Source organism: Anabrus simplex, chromosome 1 (assembly GCF_040414725.1).
Source record: "Anabrus simplex isolate iqAnaSimp1 chromosome 1, ASM4041472v1, whole genome shotgun sequence".
Taxonomy (NCBI): Eukaryota; Metazoa; Arthropoda; class Insecta; order Orthoptera; family Tettigoniidae; genus Anabrus; species Anabrus simplex.
In genome coordinates this window covers 245,308,147-245,324,699 of record NC_090265.1, presented here as the reverse complement: position 1 = coordinate 245,324,699, position 16,553 = coordinate 245,308,147, and the positions used below count along the sequence as shown (strand labels likewise).

At 38.6% G+C, this 16,553-nt stretch overlaps 1 protein-coding gene across 1 annotated transcript in view; it reads left to right on the top strand.

The window, feature by feature from the left end:
- The window catches only part of LOC136862482 (testis-expressed protein 2), a 483,604-nt gene extending 468,532 nt beyond the window's left edge, over positions 1–15,072 (top strand). Inside the window, exons 15-16 of the mRNA XM_068225772.1 lie at positions 14,435–14,597; positions 14,923–15,072. Coding sequence (XP_068081873.1) covers positions 14,435–14,597; positions 14,923–15,072 — 313 coding nt within the window. The remainder of the gene's footprint in view (positions 1–14,434; positions 14,598–14,922) is intronic.
- The last annotated feature ends 1,481 nt before the right edge of the window (positions 15,073–16,553 follow it).

Sequence of the window (16,553 nt, the reverse complement as noted above, 5' to 3'; positions counted from 1 at the left end):
TTGACTTGGAATTGTGAACTATATCTATGTTTCTATTGCTGGTTCTGTACGAAATTTTAATATTATGTTTCTTGAAAACGTTAGTTACACTGTGTATGTTTTCGTTAAAGGTAAAGGTGGCGAATAGGGCAGGGTTAGGTCTTTCTTTGGTTAATGTTGTCTTTAGTCTATGTTTACATTTGTTGATAATGCGTTCTATGAATGAGGTGTTATAACCGTTGTATTTAGCGATGGCACAAATGGTGTCCAATTCCTTCTTTAGGTTTTCCTTGGATAACGGTATTTTTAGTGCACGGTCTACCATACTATAGTAAGTGGCGCATTTATGTGCGTGTGGGTGTGTGGAGTCTCTTCTGATAGTAGTCGCTGTTTGGGTTGGTTTTCTGTAGATATTGTATTCTAAAGAAGAAGGAAATCTCTTAATTGTAAGGTCTAAAAAGTTAATTGAGTTATTGGACTCGGATTCCAATGTGAATTTTATATTAGCATCTATCTTGTTTAAGTTGTGAAGGGTGGTAGCTGCATTAACCGTTCTATCATCTAGAATAACCAGAGTGTCATCGACATATCTAGACCAGAAGAGTATATTTGAGAAAATGTTATTGGTATTAATTGCAGTGTCTTCTAGGAAATCTATGTATATCTCAGCCAAAATTCCTGAAGCCGGCGACCCCATAGCCAGTCCATCTTGTTGGTAAATACATTTGTCAAATGCGAAATAGTTGTTATGTATCACGAGTTTTAGGACCTGCATGAAGTCTTGGATCTCTAGTTTACTTAGCCCACCATATGTTTTTAGGTTATTTTGGATTATGGGAAGGAGTTTTTTGGTGTTGATGCTGGGATACATGTTATTGATATCAAATGAGTGAAAGGTGTGAAATGGTTGTACTGTATTTCAAATTTATTCAGTTTTTCGATTAGTTCAGTTGTGTTTTTTACGGATTTTTTCGACTGTAATTTATAGTTTTTACTAAGGAATTTTTGTATGAATTGGGCCAATTTGTATAATGGGCTAAGTCTATAGTTAATGATGGGGCATATGGGGACGCCAGTCTTATGGATTTTGGGGAGAGCTTTAGCGGTAGGCAGGCCGGGATTCATATTAATTAATCTCGTTTTTTCTTGTTCTGTAAAGAGGAATGATGTGTTTTTTAAAGTTTGTTTTATGAGACGTTGGATTTGCTGAGTCGGATCTTTTTTGACTATAGAGAAAGAACCATTATTGAAAAAACTTTTTGTTTTTTCGATATAATTGTTTTTATCCATGATAACCGATGTATTGCTGTTATCGGCTTTTGTGATGATAAGGTTGTAATCTTTAATTTTCTTCGCGAGTTTAGTGATGTGTTCTCGTTCTACAAAGGTTTTTTTATGTGAACTACTATTAGTGGGTGTTGTTTTGTTTTTTAGGTTATTGATTTTGTTTAATGTTCGTTTGACATCCAATCTAACCTCATCTTGTACGTCTAAAGGCATTTTATTTATGGCTGTTTCAGATTCTATGACTAGTGTGGTAGCGATATTAACTTTATTTGGATTAGGCCAATTGTGTTTTGGTCCTTTTTCGAGGATCTCGTTTTCCTTGTCTAAAAGTGTTATTTTTGTTAAGTTAGCTACTGGGGACTGGAAATGTTCTATTAAAGACTCTAGGTTATGGGTACTCGATTCGTTAGAAATTTTTGTAGTTGGACTATTTAACCTTGCGTTATTTTTAAGGTTATTAAGTTTCTTCTCATGTGTTGCTTGTTTTTGCTCAAGTATATTGAACAGTTTATCCGCAAGTTTAGTTCGGAATATGTCCCATTGAGCTTTGGAAAGTACATGTGCTGTCTCAAGATGCGCCTCATATAGTTTGTTATTCAAGAAAGATTTTTTTCTTGTATAAGAATCTTATTTCATTCTTAAGCCAGATTTTATTTACTTTGACTTGGGTTTTCGAGTGTTGAGGAGATTTTCGTTGTATTTTTTTGAGTTGGTTTTAAGAAAGTTCGGGGTTAAATTGTATAATAAACATTGTTTTAAGAAGCGAATGTCCTTGCCCAATTTTGCAATCTTTATTCTTAGGCCCATGTATTGATGGGCTTTAAATTTTGCTTGGTTAGTTTTGTCATTATAAGTTAAAAACTTAATTTTCCCGTATTGAACTGAGATTCACAATTAGAATTAAGGAAGGTTCAACCTTTTCAATACAAAATGTGTTGTATAAGGTGTTCATAACATATTATTTATTATATTATTAGTACCGGTTTCGACGCTTATTGCGTCATCATCAGCTAAAAAATCACAAGTGGGCAAAGTACATATCACAAAAGTTGTATAAATAATTCTTGCATGGCAAACTACAAATGATGGACTGCTTTTCTCCTTAATGGCTAGAAGAAAAAATGAGTAAAATATGATGATATAATATGACACATAAAAGCGTTATAGTCTAATGAGATAGGTGAGTATTGTGCAATAAAATTGGTCTGATGATTGAACATAAAAGTCTGAATGTGATAATAAAATGATGTTGCTAAAATCCTTTTGATGGTCTTGCCAACCTCACATAACATTGGACCCGGACTTATGTGTCTCCATTGAACAACAACAGAAGAGTGGACAACTTTACTACATCGTTTTATTATCACGTTCTGACTTTTATGTTCAATCATCAGACCAATTTTATTGCACAATACTCACCTATCTCATTAGACTATAATGCTTTTATGTGTCATATTATATCATCATATTTTACTCATTTTTTTCTTCTAGCCTTTAAGGAGAAAAGCAGTCCATCATTTGTAGTTTGCCATGCAAGAATTATTTATACAACTTTTGTGATATGTACTTTGCCCACTTGTGATTTTTTAGCTGATGATGGCGCAATAAGCGTCGAAACCGGTACTAATAATATAATAAATAATATGTTGTGAACACCTTATACAACACATTTTGTATTGAAAAGGTTGAACCTTCCTTAATTCTAATTGTTACTTTTACTGCACGTTGATTCAATCTCACTTACTATATTACCATCCTGGGAGAACACACAACCTAAATACTTGAAATTATTGACCTGTTCTAGCTTTGTATCACCAATCTGACATTCAGTTCTGTTGAATTTCTTACCTACTGACATCAATTTAGTCTTCGAGAGGCTAATTTTCATACCGTACTCATTGCACCTATTTTCAAGTTCCAAGATATTAGACTCCAGGCTTTCGGCACAGTCTGCCATTAAGACCAAGTCGTCAGCATAGGCCAAACTGCTTACTATATTTCCACCTAACTGAATCCCTCCCTGCCATTTTATACCTTTCAGCAGATGATCCATGTAAACTGCGAACAACAAAAGTGACAGATTATAGCCTTGTCTAACCCCTGTAAGTACCCTGAACCAAGAACTCATTCTACCATCAATTCTCACTGCAGCTCAATTATCAACATAAATGTCTTTGATTGGTGTTAATAATCTACCCTTGATCCCATAGTCCAATAGTCCAAATTCGGAAATTGATGGAATCTTATGAGACTGGTGTGGTGATAGGAGTGGAATCGTGGTTGAGAGAAGGGGGTGGGCAATAGAGAAGTATTTCCAGAAGGGTACACAGTCTATCGTAGAGACAAAGGAGATAAAAAGGGAGGGGAGATCTAAACTTGCCTGAAGTTGAATGGAATGGAGCTGCAAGTGAAACCCATGAACAGAAACTGGCAAATAAGTTAATTTGGGAGGGAGGATTTACACAAGTAGTACAAGAATTGACTCGTTTCAATAACTTACTAGATGTATTCTTAGTTAAACCATGGAAAATTGTTGATAAAACTGAGGTAATTGAAGGAATAGGTGACCATAAGGCTGTAATAATGGATGTAGGACTGGTACCAAAAAAGGCTTAATAAGAGGGTCACACAAGACAAGAAATTGTACAGAAAAATTTGCGACTTACCTTAAATCACAATTCAGTTGTTGGATAAGTAAAGGAAGTAATGTGGATACACTTTGGGCTAAATTTAAAGGAATCATTTGGGAAGGAGAGAAGAGATTTGTACCTGTTAAGAAGGGTAAAATGACCTCAGACCCTGTTTATTATACAAGGGAAATGAGAAAATTAAAAAGAAAATGTAGAATAGTAAACAGGAAAATCAAAGAGGGTAGGGAGAGTAGAGAAACTATAAAACAGCTAATGAGGGAACTGAATAGAGTGAAAAAGGAAGCAAAAGAGAATTATATGAATGGCATACTTCAAGAGCATAATGACCACAAAGGGAAATGGAAAAAGCTGTATTCATATATCAGGAATCAAAAAGGAAAAGGAATCCGAATTCCTACAATGGTGGGAGAAGGGGGTGAACACTATTTAACAGATACTGAGAAAGCAAACCTCTTTAGTAGGGAATTCATAGATTCAGTAGATGATTGTCAAGAGTTGGAAACCGAAACAGAAGATAGAGACGGGAGAGACACAGAGGGAAACAAGAAGCTTCTCATTCACAAATGAAGATATTTTCAGAGAAATCCAACTGCTTCAGCAAGGAAAAGCAGCAGGAAGTGATCAAATTACTGGGGAGGTGTTAAAGGCAATGGGGTGGTACATAGTGCCTTATTTAAAATTTCTCTTTGACTATGTCATAAATAATAGTGTAATACCAAAGGAATGGAAGGAATCTATCATAATACCAATTTATAATGGAAAGGGTGACAAAAGGAAACCAGAGAACTACAGACCAATCAGCCTGACCAGTGTAGTTTGTAAAATACTGGAGAGTTTAATATCAAAGTACATCAGGGGGATATGTGATGATAAAGATTGGTTCATGAGGATTCAGTATGGATTTAGAAATAAATTTTCTTTTGAGGCACAACTGGTGGGATTTCAGCAGGACATATCAGATCAGTTGGATTCAGGAGGCCAGTTAGATTGCATAGCCATAGATCTTTCCAAAGCCTTTGATAGAGTGGAACATGGAATATTATTAAAGAAATTGGAGGGAATAATATTGGACGTAAGGGTTACACATTGGATAAAATTATTTCTAAATTCAAGTGTTCAGAAAGTCAAACTAGGAAATAATGTATCGCAGGAAGAGAAAGTTTGGAAGGGAATTGCACAGGGTAGTATAATCGGTCCGTTACTTTTCTTAATATACGTAAATGATTTAGAGAATAATATAACATCAAAAATAAGATTGTATGCAGATAACATAATTGTTTAAAGGGAAATAAATACCATTGAGGATTGTTCAGAATTACAAAGGGACTTTGAAAGTATCCAACAATGGATTGAGGAGAATAATATGAAGGTTAATGGAGGCAAATCAACTGTTACAACATTTACAAACAGAAGTTTTAAAACTGAATTTGAATATACTTTGGATGAGGTAGTTATCCCAAAAGATGGAAAGTGCAGATACTTACAGTAGGTGGGAGATTTGAAAGTAATTTGCACGTCACGTGGATGACATTGTTGGGAAAGCATACAGATCATTACATGTCATAATGAGGCTACTTAAAGGATGCAACAAAGAATTAAAAGAGAAAAGTTACTTAAGTATGGTTCGTTCGTTATTGGAATATGCAAACAGTGTTTGGGATCCTCACCAAGAATACCTAATAAAAGAAATAGATAGTGTGCAGAGGAAAGCAGCAAGATTTGTAACAGGGGATTTCAGGAGAAAGAGTAGTGTATCAGAAATGTTAAAGGAACGAGGGTGGGAAACTTTAAGTAAGAGAAGGGAGAAAACTAGACTTACAGGATTATATAGAGCCTATACAGGAGAAGCAGCATGGGGAGATATCCGCGAGAGGCTTCAGTTGGAAAATAATTATATCGGCAGGACTGACCACAAATATAAAATTAGAAGGAATTTTAGCAGAAGCGATTCATTCAATGGGAAGGGTGTGAAGGAGTGGAACAGTTTACCAGGGGTAGTGTTTGATCCTTTTCCAAAATCTGTACAGATATTCAAGAAGAGAATAAACAGCAACAGAGAAAATAAATGAAATGTTAGAGGGCATTCGACCAGTGCAGGTTAATGTAAATAAAAAATGTGTGTGAATAAATTAATTCCATCCCCTGGTCTAAGGTGTTTGGACAGCCAAAGTAGGGGACTACCTGTAGGGGTGAAGTACAGTGGGGACTTCGAGGGCCCTGGGACTGCTACAGTAGCTGTGAAGGCCCTTCAGGAACTCTGAAAAGTGGTGGCAAAAGGGGCTCTGGTTAAGACGCAGCAGGTCATTATACTACTTAGGTTCCATAATTGGCACCAAAAAAAAAAAAAAAGTAAATAAATGCAGTGTAAATTTTAATCTTATACCAGTTGTATAGTATTATTTGAAGTAATTCCTCATACTGTATATCAGTTGACTATATTTGTAAGTAGTACAGGAGATATTATAAGTAGAATTTTGTAAACAATATAAATTTATTAAGGGTGAGCTGTGTGTTTAATAGAAAAAATTATTAGCGTAAATAGTAGGCCTATAATATTGTGTTATAGGAAAATTTTCTTCTCTTGTTAATATTTAGTTCTTGACAATAATGTATTTTAGTGTACCATTTGCCACCGAGGTAGACACCTCATTTGCAGATAAAGAGATTTTTATTTGATTTGAATAGCCTAATGCTTGAAGAATGTATTCATAACTGCTAAACCCATACTAGCACAGAAGTCCAGCGAGCACTTCCCATTCCTATTAGCTTCCCCACAAATACCAATTACCCTTTCGTATCCTTCACTTCTCTTTCCAACTCTTGCATTGAAATCGCCCATGTGCACCATGCTATCCTTGCTGTTGACCCTGACTACGTTGTCACTCATTGCTTCATAAAACTCGTCAATTTCATTGTCATCTGCACCCTCACATGGTGAATACACTGAGACATTTCTCGTCCTAATTCCTCCAAGTGCCAAATCTACCTACATCATTCGCTCGTTTACGTGCCTGACAGAAACTATGTTGCATGCAATAGTATTCGTGATAAACAGCCCTACCCCGTACTGTGCCCTTGCCTTTCTAACACACATCAAGTACACTTTATAATCTCCTATCTCTTCCTCATTATCTCCCCTTACCCGAATATCGTTTACTCCTAGCACATCCAGATGCATCCTCTTTGCTGACTCAGCCCGTTCTACTTTCTTTCTTCCATAAGCCACATTAATATTGATAGCTCCTCATGTAATTCCATTTTGTTCACCAAGTTGTTTCCAATGAGTCCTTCGCCTGTCAAATGGGAGTGGGACTCCGTTACTCCCATAGGTCCGAGACTTGCTTAAAATGTTCTGAGCTTGGTAAACTCAAGACACAGGATGCTACCTTACTTACACATAGTCCAAGTGAGGATCTCTTCTCTAACAGGTTAGGGACCATCGGTGGATTGTATAGCCCTAAACGCCTGAGCACAAGGAAGGCCATGACTCAGAATATGTCCAAGATGCCCACTCCCATTCTGCAGCAACTTGTATCCCGACTCTCAGGACCACTTACTAGGCCACTCAGCCGTTGCCCAAGATTCACAAACTAGGATGTGACTACAGTAATATAGAGTGAAAAAAAATTAATTTAATGATGTTTGCAGATGATGATGTGATCTGCAGAGTAGATGAAGAGGAGGTACAACAACAACAACTGAATGTACTGAATAGAATGATTGAACAATTGGAATTGAAGATCAACATGGAGAAGAGCAAGACATTGGTGATGAGTAGAGGAAGTAAAGAAGGAAAAGGAGCCATCAAAACGAGACAAGGAACAAAAGTAGTAGAACTTCAGTTCTCTTTCTAACTCTCGCATTGAAATCACCCATTTGCACTATGCTATTCACTTAGGAAGTGAACTGACAGAAAATGACAGACTGGTTACAGAAATTAGTAGAAGAATACAACTGGGGAGTCCCTTTTATCACCTGATACAGAGATGAATATGGAATAAAGGTGTACCAATGTACCTATAATGATATACCGTATGCAGCAGAAACCTGGACAATGACTCAGAGAGATGAGAGTTGAATACAGGCAACTGAAATTAAATTTTTGAGGAGTATGGTACTGAAGACAAGGAGAAATAGAGTGAGAAATGAATACATGCAAAAAGAGTTAAATATGCAAAAATTAAATGATAAACTGGAACATAACAGATTGAGGTTGTGTGGAATGTCAAGGATATGAAAGAAGAAGGACTACCAAGACAAGCTCTGGAAAGACGGATGACGAGGGAGACCAAGTTTATGATGGATGGACTCAGTGAAGAACAGCATAGGACAATGGAACCTGGACTGGAATAGTGTTGGATGAGGAATGGTGGAAAGACAGCACGAAGTGGAGAGGAACCATATTTGCTCCCACCCGGTGTCAGCTGGAGAAGGGGAATTGATGATCATCATCATCATTATTATTATTATTATTACTATTATTATTATTTTTTTTTTTTTTCGTTTGTTTCTTGCGGTGAATAGTTTTCTTTTAGACTGATTATTCTATTTGTATGTTAGTGTACAAGTTGATGATATTGATAGGTATAATTCTTGTGCTTTTTGTTATTTTCAATTTATTTAGTTCTTTTATTAGTTCTAGTTCTGATATGTTTTTGATATCTTTTCTTTTAGCATATGATTGAGTAGTATTTTTTTTACATTGTAAGTCAGTGCATTTTTGAAATTTACTATTGGATGGAGCATGTGTCTGTTTATTTACCGAGCAAGCGGCGTGCAGTTTGGGTTACATAGCTGTCAGCTTGCACTTGAGAGATAGTGGGTTTGAACTGAACTTTCTGCAGCATTGAAGATGGTTTTCTATGGTTTCCCTCTTTCACACCAGGCAGATTTTGGAGAGTGCTCTTAATGTTTGTATCTTGGGATTTTCCTCTTTGGTGAGGATAAAAGCTGATTTTTGATCACTTGTTTTATATTGCTTTGAAATTTATTGGTAGGGTCACATATGGTCTTTTGTATTCCATTGTTGCTAATGATATGTTCATTTTTTGTATGTAGCAGTCTTTTTTTCTTTATGACAGTTGTTTTATCTTTATCTGCCTTTGTGACTGATAGGTTATTGGTTTGGTTTTTATTTTAATTGTTTCAGTAATGGGCTTCCAGTTTTGAAATTTGTTTTGTTTGCTGAATTTTCTAGTTAGATCATTTTGGTTCCTCGGTTGCTACATTTGTCATTATGTCTTCATGTTGCACAGATATGCTGTTGCATGACATTTCAACGTCAGTGATTCTAATTAATTGTTTTCTGTTTGACTTTCCCCTTAGAACAAGAATCATCATCAGTCTAATCTAATCTAATTCCTATTTCTCCTTGTGGAGCAAAAGGCATCCAGGAAAGCCCTCCATTCTGTACGTTCTGCAGTGAGATCTTTTACGTTATCCCATGTTTCCCAATTCCAATCAGTTCCTCTCTAACAGTTCGGCCTCAAGTGTTCCTAGGTCGTCCGTGCTTCTTCTTTCCTATTGGGTTCCATTCCAAGACAGACTTGTCAACTGCTCCGTCCTATTTTCTTAATGTATGTCCTATCCATCCCCACTTTCTCTTCCTCACTTCTACATCAATGGGTTTCTGGTTGGTTTCCTTCCACAGGTTTCCATTTGTGATCACTTCAGGCCATCTTATATTGATAATGCCGCAGACACCGATTTACGAACACTTGTAGATGGTGTGTGATTTGTTTAGTGTCCTTCCATTATCCACAGTTGTGAAGAAGAACAGACCTCACTTTGGTAATGAAGAGTCAGATCTTGGTTTCTATTGAGAGGTTACTGTTTTTCCAAATAGAGTATAGTAAAATGAATGAGTCATTTGCTTTCCAGATTCGAGCCTTGACATCTTCCTCTGCACCACGAGTCTTTGTCATTGTGCTCCCTAAGAAGACAAAAGAACTAACTTCCTCTATTTGCTTGCCAGATATGTTTAGCTGGTTGTTTGCAGTACCATTGATTCTCATCTCCTTTGTCTTTGCAGAATTTATTTTAAGCCTAACAGCTGCTGCTTCTTGTTCTAACTCCAACAGCTTCCCCTTTCATACGTTCAGTGTTCTTGGATGATAGGCAAATATCATCAGCAAAGTCGAGATCTTCAAGGAAGCTCTCTTTCTTCCACTGTATACCTCTGCTTTTCCCTGTCACTGCCTTCCTCGTAACTCAATCCAACATGAGTGAGAACTGCCTAGGAGGGAGGACACAACCTTGACAATTTAATCTAATTGCTTTCTCCTTGTGGAGCAAAAGGCATCTAGAAAAGCTCTCCATTCAGTACGTTCTGCAGCCAGATCTTTTACGTTATCCACCCCCTGTGGGTGGGGGGGCGCAGATGAAGAATACACCCATGGCATTCCATGGCTGTCATATGAGGCGACTAAAAAGGCTGACCTAGACACGAAAATGGATTGTGGCTTTGATACCATGTATTGTACCCCCTGTAGATAGGAGGGGCTGAATACATCCACTGGTAATCCCTGCCTATCATAGAAGATAACTAAAAGGGTCATTTGGCCATCAGTCCCCTCTTTTTTTTTGGCGGGGGGTTTATTGCAGACTGATTCAACATTTTGATGTGCATGCTGCTTGGGGAGGGACCTCTTACGTGTGTGGGTATGCTCCAACAGTATCCCCAAGAATCCAGTTGGGTGGGGACACGATGTATTCAGCACTAGTATCCGCATAACAACGCAGGTCCCCGCACAGCCGAAAGCCAGAAGGACATACTATTATTAATTGGTTATTATTTTTTTAATGTATACTTATCACTCTGTATATGCTATGGGATGCATACTGTTGCAGGTGATTTGAGGAAGGGAGTTCTAGTGCTCATTGCCACAGTCATTCCATATTAGGCATCTTCCAACTTTGGACTCCAGGCAATACCTGCTATGACCAGATGTGTACTGCCTTGGCAGCTTGGTTCAACTACAGAGGCCCATGATTGGAGTGGGTGGCATTCAGAGAGGATGTTTCCGGGCATGGCTGGAAACAAATCTCTACAGTCTACCCAGGGTGGTCTGCCACCAAAGTCTTTAACATTTGATTTCCTGAGGAAGGCAACCCCCTGGGAACAAGCGCAGCGTGAGAGTATGGAATCCAGCTTCCCTAGGTTTCTAGTTACTACCAGAACCGATGAGCAAGAATTTAAGCTGTTGAAGTCGATCTTGTTCAGCAGACACATTGAAGGTGTTTATGGCAAACTGGAAGGAAAGAAAATGTGCAATGGTAGTTTGCTGCTCAAGACTTGCACTGCACCTCAAGCTGATTATTTGCTCAAGTGCGACCCCTTTGGTGATATTCCTGTCAAAATGAAGAGCACAAAACCTTGAATCTTGTTTGAGGAGTTATCTTCCACCATAATCTCATTCTGAACTCTGACAATGAATTGATAGAAGACGTGAACCACTGTGGCATGACACACATCCGGCGTATTACATGCAAAGTCAGCGGTGAAGGTGTTGCCACAGGTATGTTTATTGTCTCCTTCAAATCATCAGTGTTGCCAGATAAAATCAAGGTTATAACCTAACGTTGCGATGTGAGACTGTACATCCCATCTCCCATGCGGTGGTATTAATGCCAAAGATTCGGACACACGGTATCTCGTTCAAATCAGTATGTGAGTGGTACATGTGGAAGAGGAGCTTATGGTGCAGAAGAGTGCAGACTTCCCTGCAGGTGCACTAGCTGCTCTGGTCTTCATACCACTCAAAAGACCCTGGATGGTCTTTCCTACCAGGAAGCCCTCCATAAGTTCAATTCTATGAATGCACCTGCCAACACACTAGACTTCAGCATGATAGCACAGAATCTACCAGGTTCGTCATTTACTTCAGCAACATCTCTGAAGATCGCTGCGCCCAAGGCAGCTATTGCTTCTGTGAGCAAAGCCACAAACAGTAAAAGTTCAAAGTTAGGGACCACCCAACCTTCAACCACAAAGAAGCTGGGAATCCTAAGTCTACACCCAAGCTGGGAATTCACCTCTCAGCCCATTTAAAGCAGAAAATAAAGCAGGAAAGAAGGACACCCTTACAAGGCGCTCTCCAATTCCTCCTGCAAAAAGGGAATCATGCCCTCCATCAGGAGGTCCATCTGCTCCTAAACCTGTGCGCTTTCCTTGAAAGAGAAAACTCCGCTCCCGAAAAGTGTCCAAAAAGCTCAAAGTGTGCATCTATCTCCATCTTCAGATGGAGATATTAATGTAGGTCAGAAAGCATCTCACCGCTTAAAACCTAACCCTTATTCTGGTAGTCCACGCTGTGGCACTGCTACAGTGGAATTATAACGGTTATGACAAGCATCTCGCTGAACTACGCCAGCTAATCAGACAGTTCACGGTGAGTATAGTCTGTGTTCAAGAAACTAATCTCAGAACAGGTCATCAAATGGTCCTGAGAAATTTAAGACTATACTCGACTGAACAGTATTATGCCAACTGGGCTTCCGATGGTGTTGGTATTTTCACTCGTTCTGACATGTATAGCGAAGCAGTTCCATTAAGAACTCAGCTGGAGGCAGTAATGGTAGGTGTAATGTGGCCTGTCATAACTACTGTTTGCGATGTTTATTTCCCACCAGGCTAGCCCCTTAATATCAATGATTTAATTGATCTTATAGATCAGCTCCCACCTCCTTTCCTCTTATTGGGTGATTTTAATGCTCATCACTCTTTATGGGGCTCTGAAATGCCTTGCCCCAGAGGGAGGGAGTTGAAACAGTTAATAGGAGTGCTGGATTTATGCATTTCGAATACAATGGAACCAACACCTTTCAGCGTAATGCACGGTACATTCTCCCGCATTAATGTTAGTCTCTGTAGCTGTGCGCTCGTTCCCATGCTTCAGTGGGATGTACACGATTACCTCTGTGACAGTGACCATTTCCCTATTATTCTTACTGTGTTGAAACAGAAATCCTTCCAGGCTCCTCCTCGATGGATTCTTAAATGTACTGATTGGCCAAACTTCACATCACTAGCTGTCTTTATTGATGCAGATAGCCAGAGCATAGACGACGATATAACTTACATCACACAAGTTATTCCTGCTGCTGCTGAGGAGTCCATTCCATCTTTTTCTGGGACACCTCGACGAAAACTCTTTCTTTGGTGGAGCAAAGAAATTGCAGCAGCTATAAAAGAACGACATTCCACTAATACTGCATTGCTTGGTGACCATGCAGAGGATGATGATTGACCATCTCTTGTTTCAATTATACAGTATGCAGCCTACTGTGGCCAACTTAGTAACATTTAAAAACCTTCGCTCTAAGGCGCGAGTTGTTATTCGACAGAGAAAGAAAGCTTCATGGGACAGATACATGTCATTCCATGATGTCGCATACACAGTCATCTCAGGTGTTGGCTTAACTTAGATGCATTTCAGGTGTACAAGAATCATCCTCAGTACCGGGAATTTCCATTGCAGGCAGTATCGTCACTGATCCACCCACGCTTGCTAACCATCTAACAAATCATTTCGTTGATGTGCCTGGTTTTGGGAAGTACCATCGTGACTTCCTAATTCTGAAGCGGAAGGCAGACCATCATCACCTTAGTTTTGCCACTAAGCTTCAGAGGACTATAACATGCCCTTTATGGGTAGGATCACCGGGCAAATTGGCCGTGCGGTTAGGGGCATGCAGCTCTAAGCTTGCATCTGGGAGATAGTGGGTTCAAACCCCACTGTCGGCAGCCCTGAAGATGGTTTTCTGTTGTTTCCCCATTTTCATACCAGGCAAATGCTGGGACTGTACCTTAATTAAGGTCACCCCCCCGCTTCCTTCCCACTTCTAGGCCTTTCCTATCCCATCGTCACCATAAGACCTATCTGTGTCGGTGCAACGTAAAGCAAATTAAAAAAAAAAAACAGGTAGGAACTCCTCAGCGCCTTGGCACTTTGCAAGGACACAGCTCCTGGACCAAATAATATTCATAATCAGATGTTGAAACACCTGAGCGAGGATAGCCTCGTATAGCTCCTTGGGGGGTTGTTCAACCAAATCTGGATTGAGGATGAGTTTCCAACACAGTGGCAAGAAGGAATTCTAATTCCTTTTCTCAAGCATGACAAAGATCCTAAGTATGCAGGAAGTTACAGACCTATTTGTTTCTCTAACTGTCTGTGTAAACTATTTGAGAGAACGGTGAATCACCAACTTGTGTGGTATTTTGTTCTTTTTCCTGTTCCTCCTGTGTATATTAACTACTAATATGAACTACCAATATAATTTTACAATTATACGAATATTGAAGTGTTAACATAAAAATGTCTATTTAATAAGTAATATTGTAGTTAGAAATTTGTATTTTAATATTTTATTTCAAGAATGAAAGTATCAGAGTACAAGACAAAAACATATATTGTTACTAGTTTTTGTCATAAACATTATTTTTCTTTCTTTCATTCTTTCTCCTCTTTTTCTCAAAATCTCTTTGAAGACTTTTAAATTTGTTTTATTGATAGGTATGGCTTTAGAGGAAATCCACGTCTTTGGTTGTCTGCACGTCCTAAATTTGGAGAGCGACGTGTGAACATTGGTCATGTTGTTAGCTGGATTGAGAAGAAACTTATTCAAGAATTTCAGGTGAGTTTTATTTTGGCGGACATTTTGCCTGTTGAGTTAGAAGTATACACAGGTTGAATGTTTAGAGCCTGTCATGACAGATAACTTGAACCTCACATGATGATGATGATGATGGTTGTGGTCGCTCCAGCATGAAACAGTACCGACTGCATCAAGATTTTCACGTTGGGTTTCCACAGGACAATTCAGGCAATCGTGCTGATGCTCCGGGTCTTAAAAAACACCATACTCACAATTTTGTGTAATGCCCTATTTTCTTAGGGTGGCCTCAGTTCTTACCGTCCTAGTTCTTATCTTATTAAGCATTCTTCATACTGCCCTTGGCTGTGAGTCATGAGTTGCACTTCCATCTTTTGCCTTATTCCAGTCTGATAGTGTTGTCGTTTGCTTCCAATACTGGTTCCTGAGAGCATTTGGTTTAGCTGTTGCAGGCTTGATGCTGTTTATGAAACTCTTCTGTGATCTGAAACTCTGTTTTACTACGTTGCTTGGGGGCCATGCAGAGGATGGTGATTGACCCTCTCTTGTTTCAATGTCAGCTTCTTCTTACCATTGAACTAGTTTGTGATGCTGTACCTTAGGTGCGGTATACCTTTCCGATATTAGTTAGTGTGAGGCATCCAGAGATGATACAACATGTTTCATTCATGGCAGTATCCACTTTCTGGGAATGTACACTATATATTCAGACAAAATTATTACCTGACAGCAAGTACTGGTACATGTTTCGTCCACTTAGTAGACATCTTCAGCTAATACCATCGATACTAAACCATTAGCACTAAAACATTAAAAAGAACAATGGAATCAAAATCTATAGGAAACTAGTGCATGACTCATTAACATCTAAAACGAAATATCAAATTAAAATATGAAAAAAATGCATCTATCAAGTTGTAAAGTCACACATATTGTGGCAAGCTAATCACTAAAGTCTTAAGATTGTTCTTTGATGTGTTGATACACAAGGTCTTGATGTGGTGAGATCCAAATTGTGTGTCACATATAACAAAGTGCATAAAAACATTTAAAATTAGGATATACATCCTCCTTTGGCATGGATTAGTCTTATTTAATGTTGCGGTGAACTTCAACAGGGAACTATTCAACCTTTTGAATATTGACGTCTTGCTATTGACGACTGCATATAACACGTAGAACGTGTGAGGTTCTCTGCTGGCCCTGTTGGAACTTCTCAGGCTGGTCTGCAGCCTTGTTAGAATGTGACTGTTGAAGTTCACCACACAGAAGAACTAGGAACATTTTCACGCAGATTCAAAGACCCCATAATCTCTTATCTGATTGAGGAATTTAGCAACTGGCTGTGAACCGCCCAAGTAGTCCCATACTTACTTGGAAACGAACCCAGATACAGTAGAAGACCGAAACACCATACAGTACACGACCAGAAATTTAGATTTAACACTGAGGCAAAACACGACGTAACAGATAATTTTAAAAGATTGCACACTAAGAGTACTCCCAAATAAAACACCGCAGGCATCAAGAAATGCAATTTGAAAATAATTAGCCAAAACACTAGATTTGCAAAACAGAAAAACACTTGAAAACATCATCGAAATATTGCGACCATTAACCGAAACATTTACTGCTCAAACTTTACCAAAACAGATGTTTAACCAAAAAAACTCCAATGAGTCTCCATGCTAAAAATTATTAACCCAAACACGATGACCAGTATAACAATCAACACTACATTTATGTCATCTGGAAGAAGAACAAGAAGAATACGACACAAGTAACTTTTAAAGATGTAAAATGTGTGCACAGGCTCGAAGTAGGTCAGCAATCAGCTGTCTCCCACAGATAGGAACGCCAGCTGTTCAAGAGATAAACATGAAGTCAGACAAGGAAGTACAGCACCCAACACCATTTAATAATGCAGTTCAAGCAACAGATGATCACGCAGGTGTTACGATAGAAACACATGGATTGAAAAACTTTAAATTAACAACACACATTTTGAAACTTGTTAGA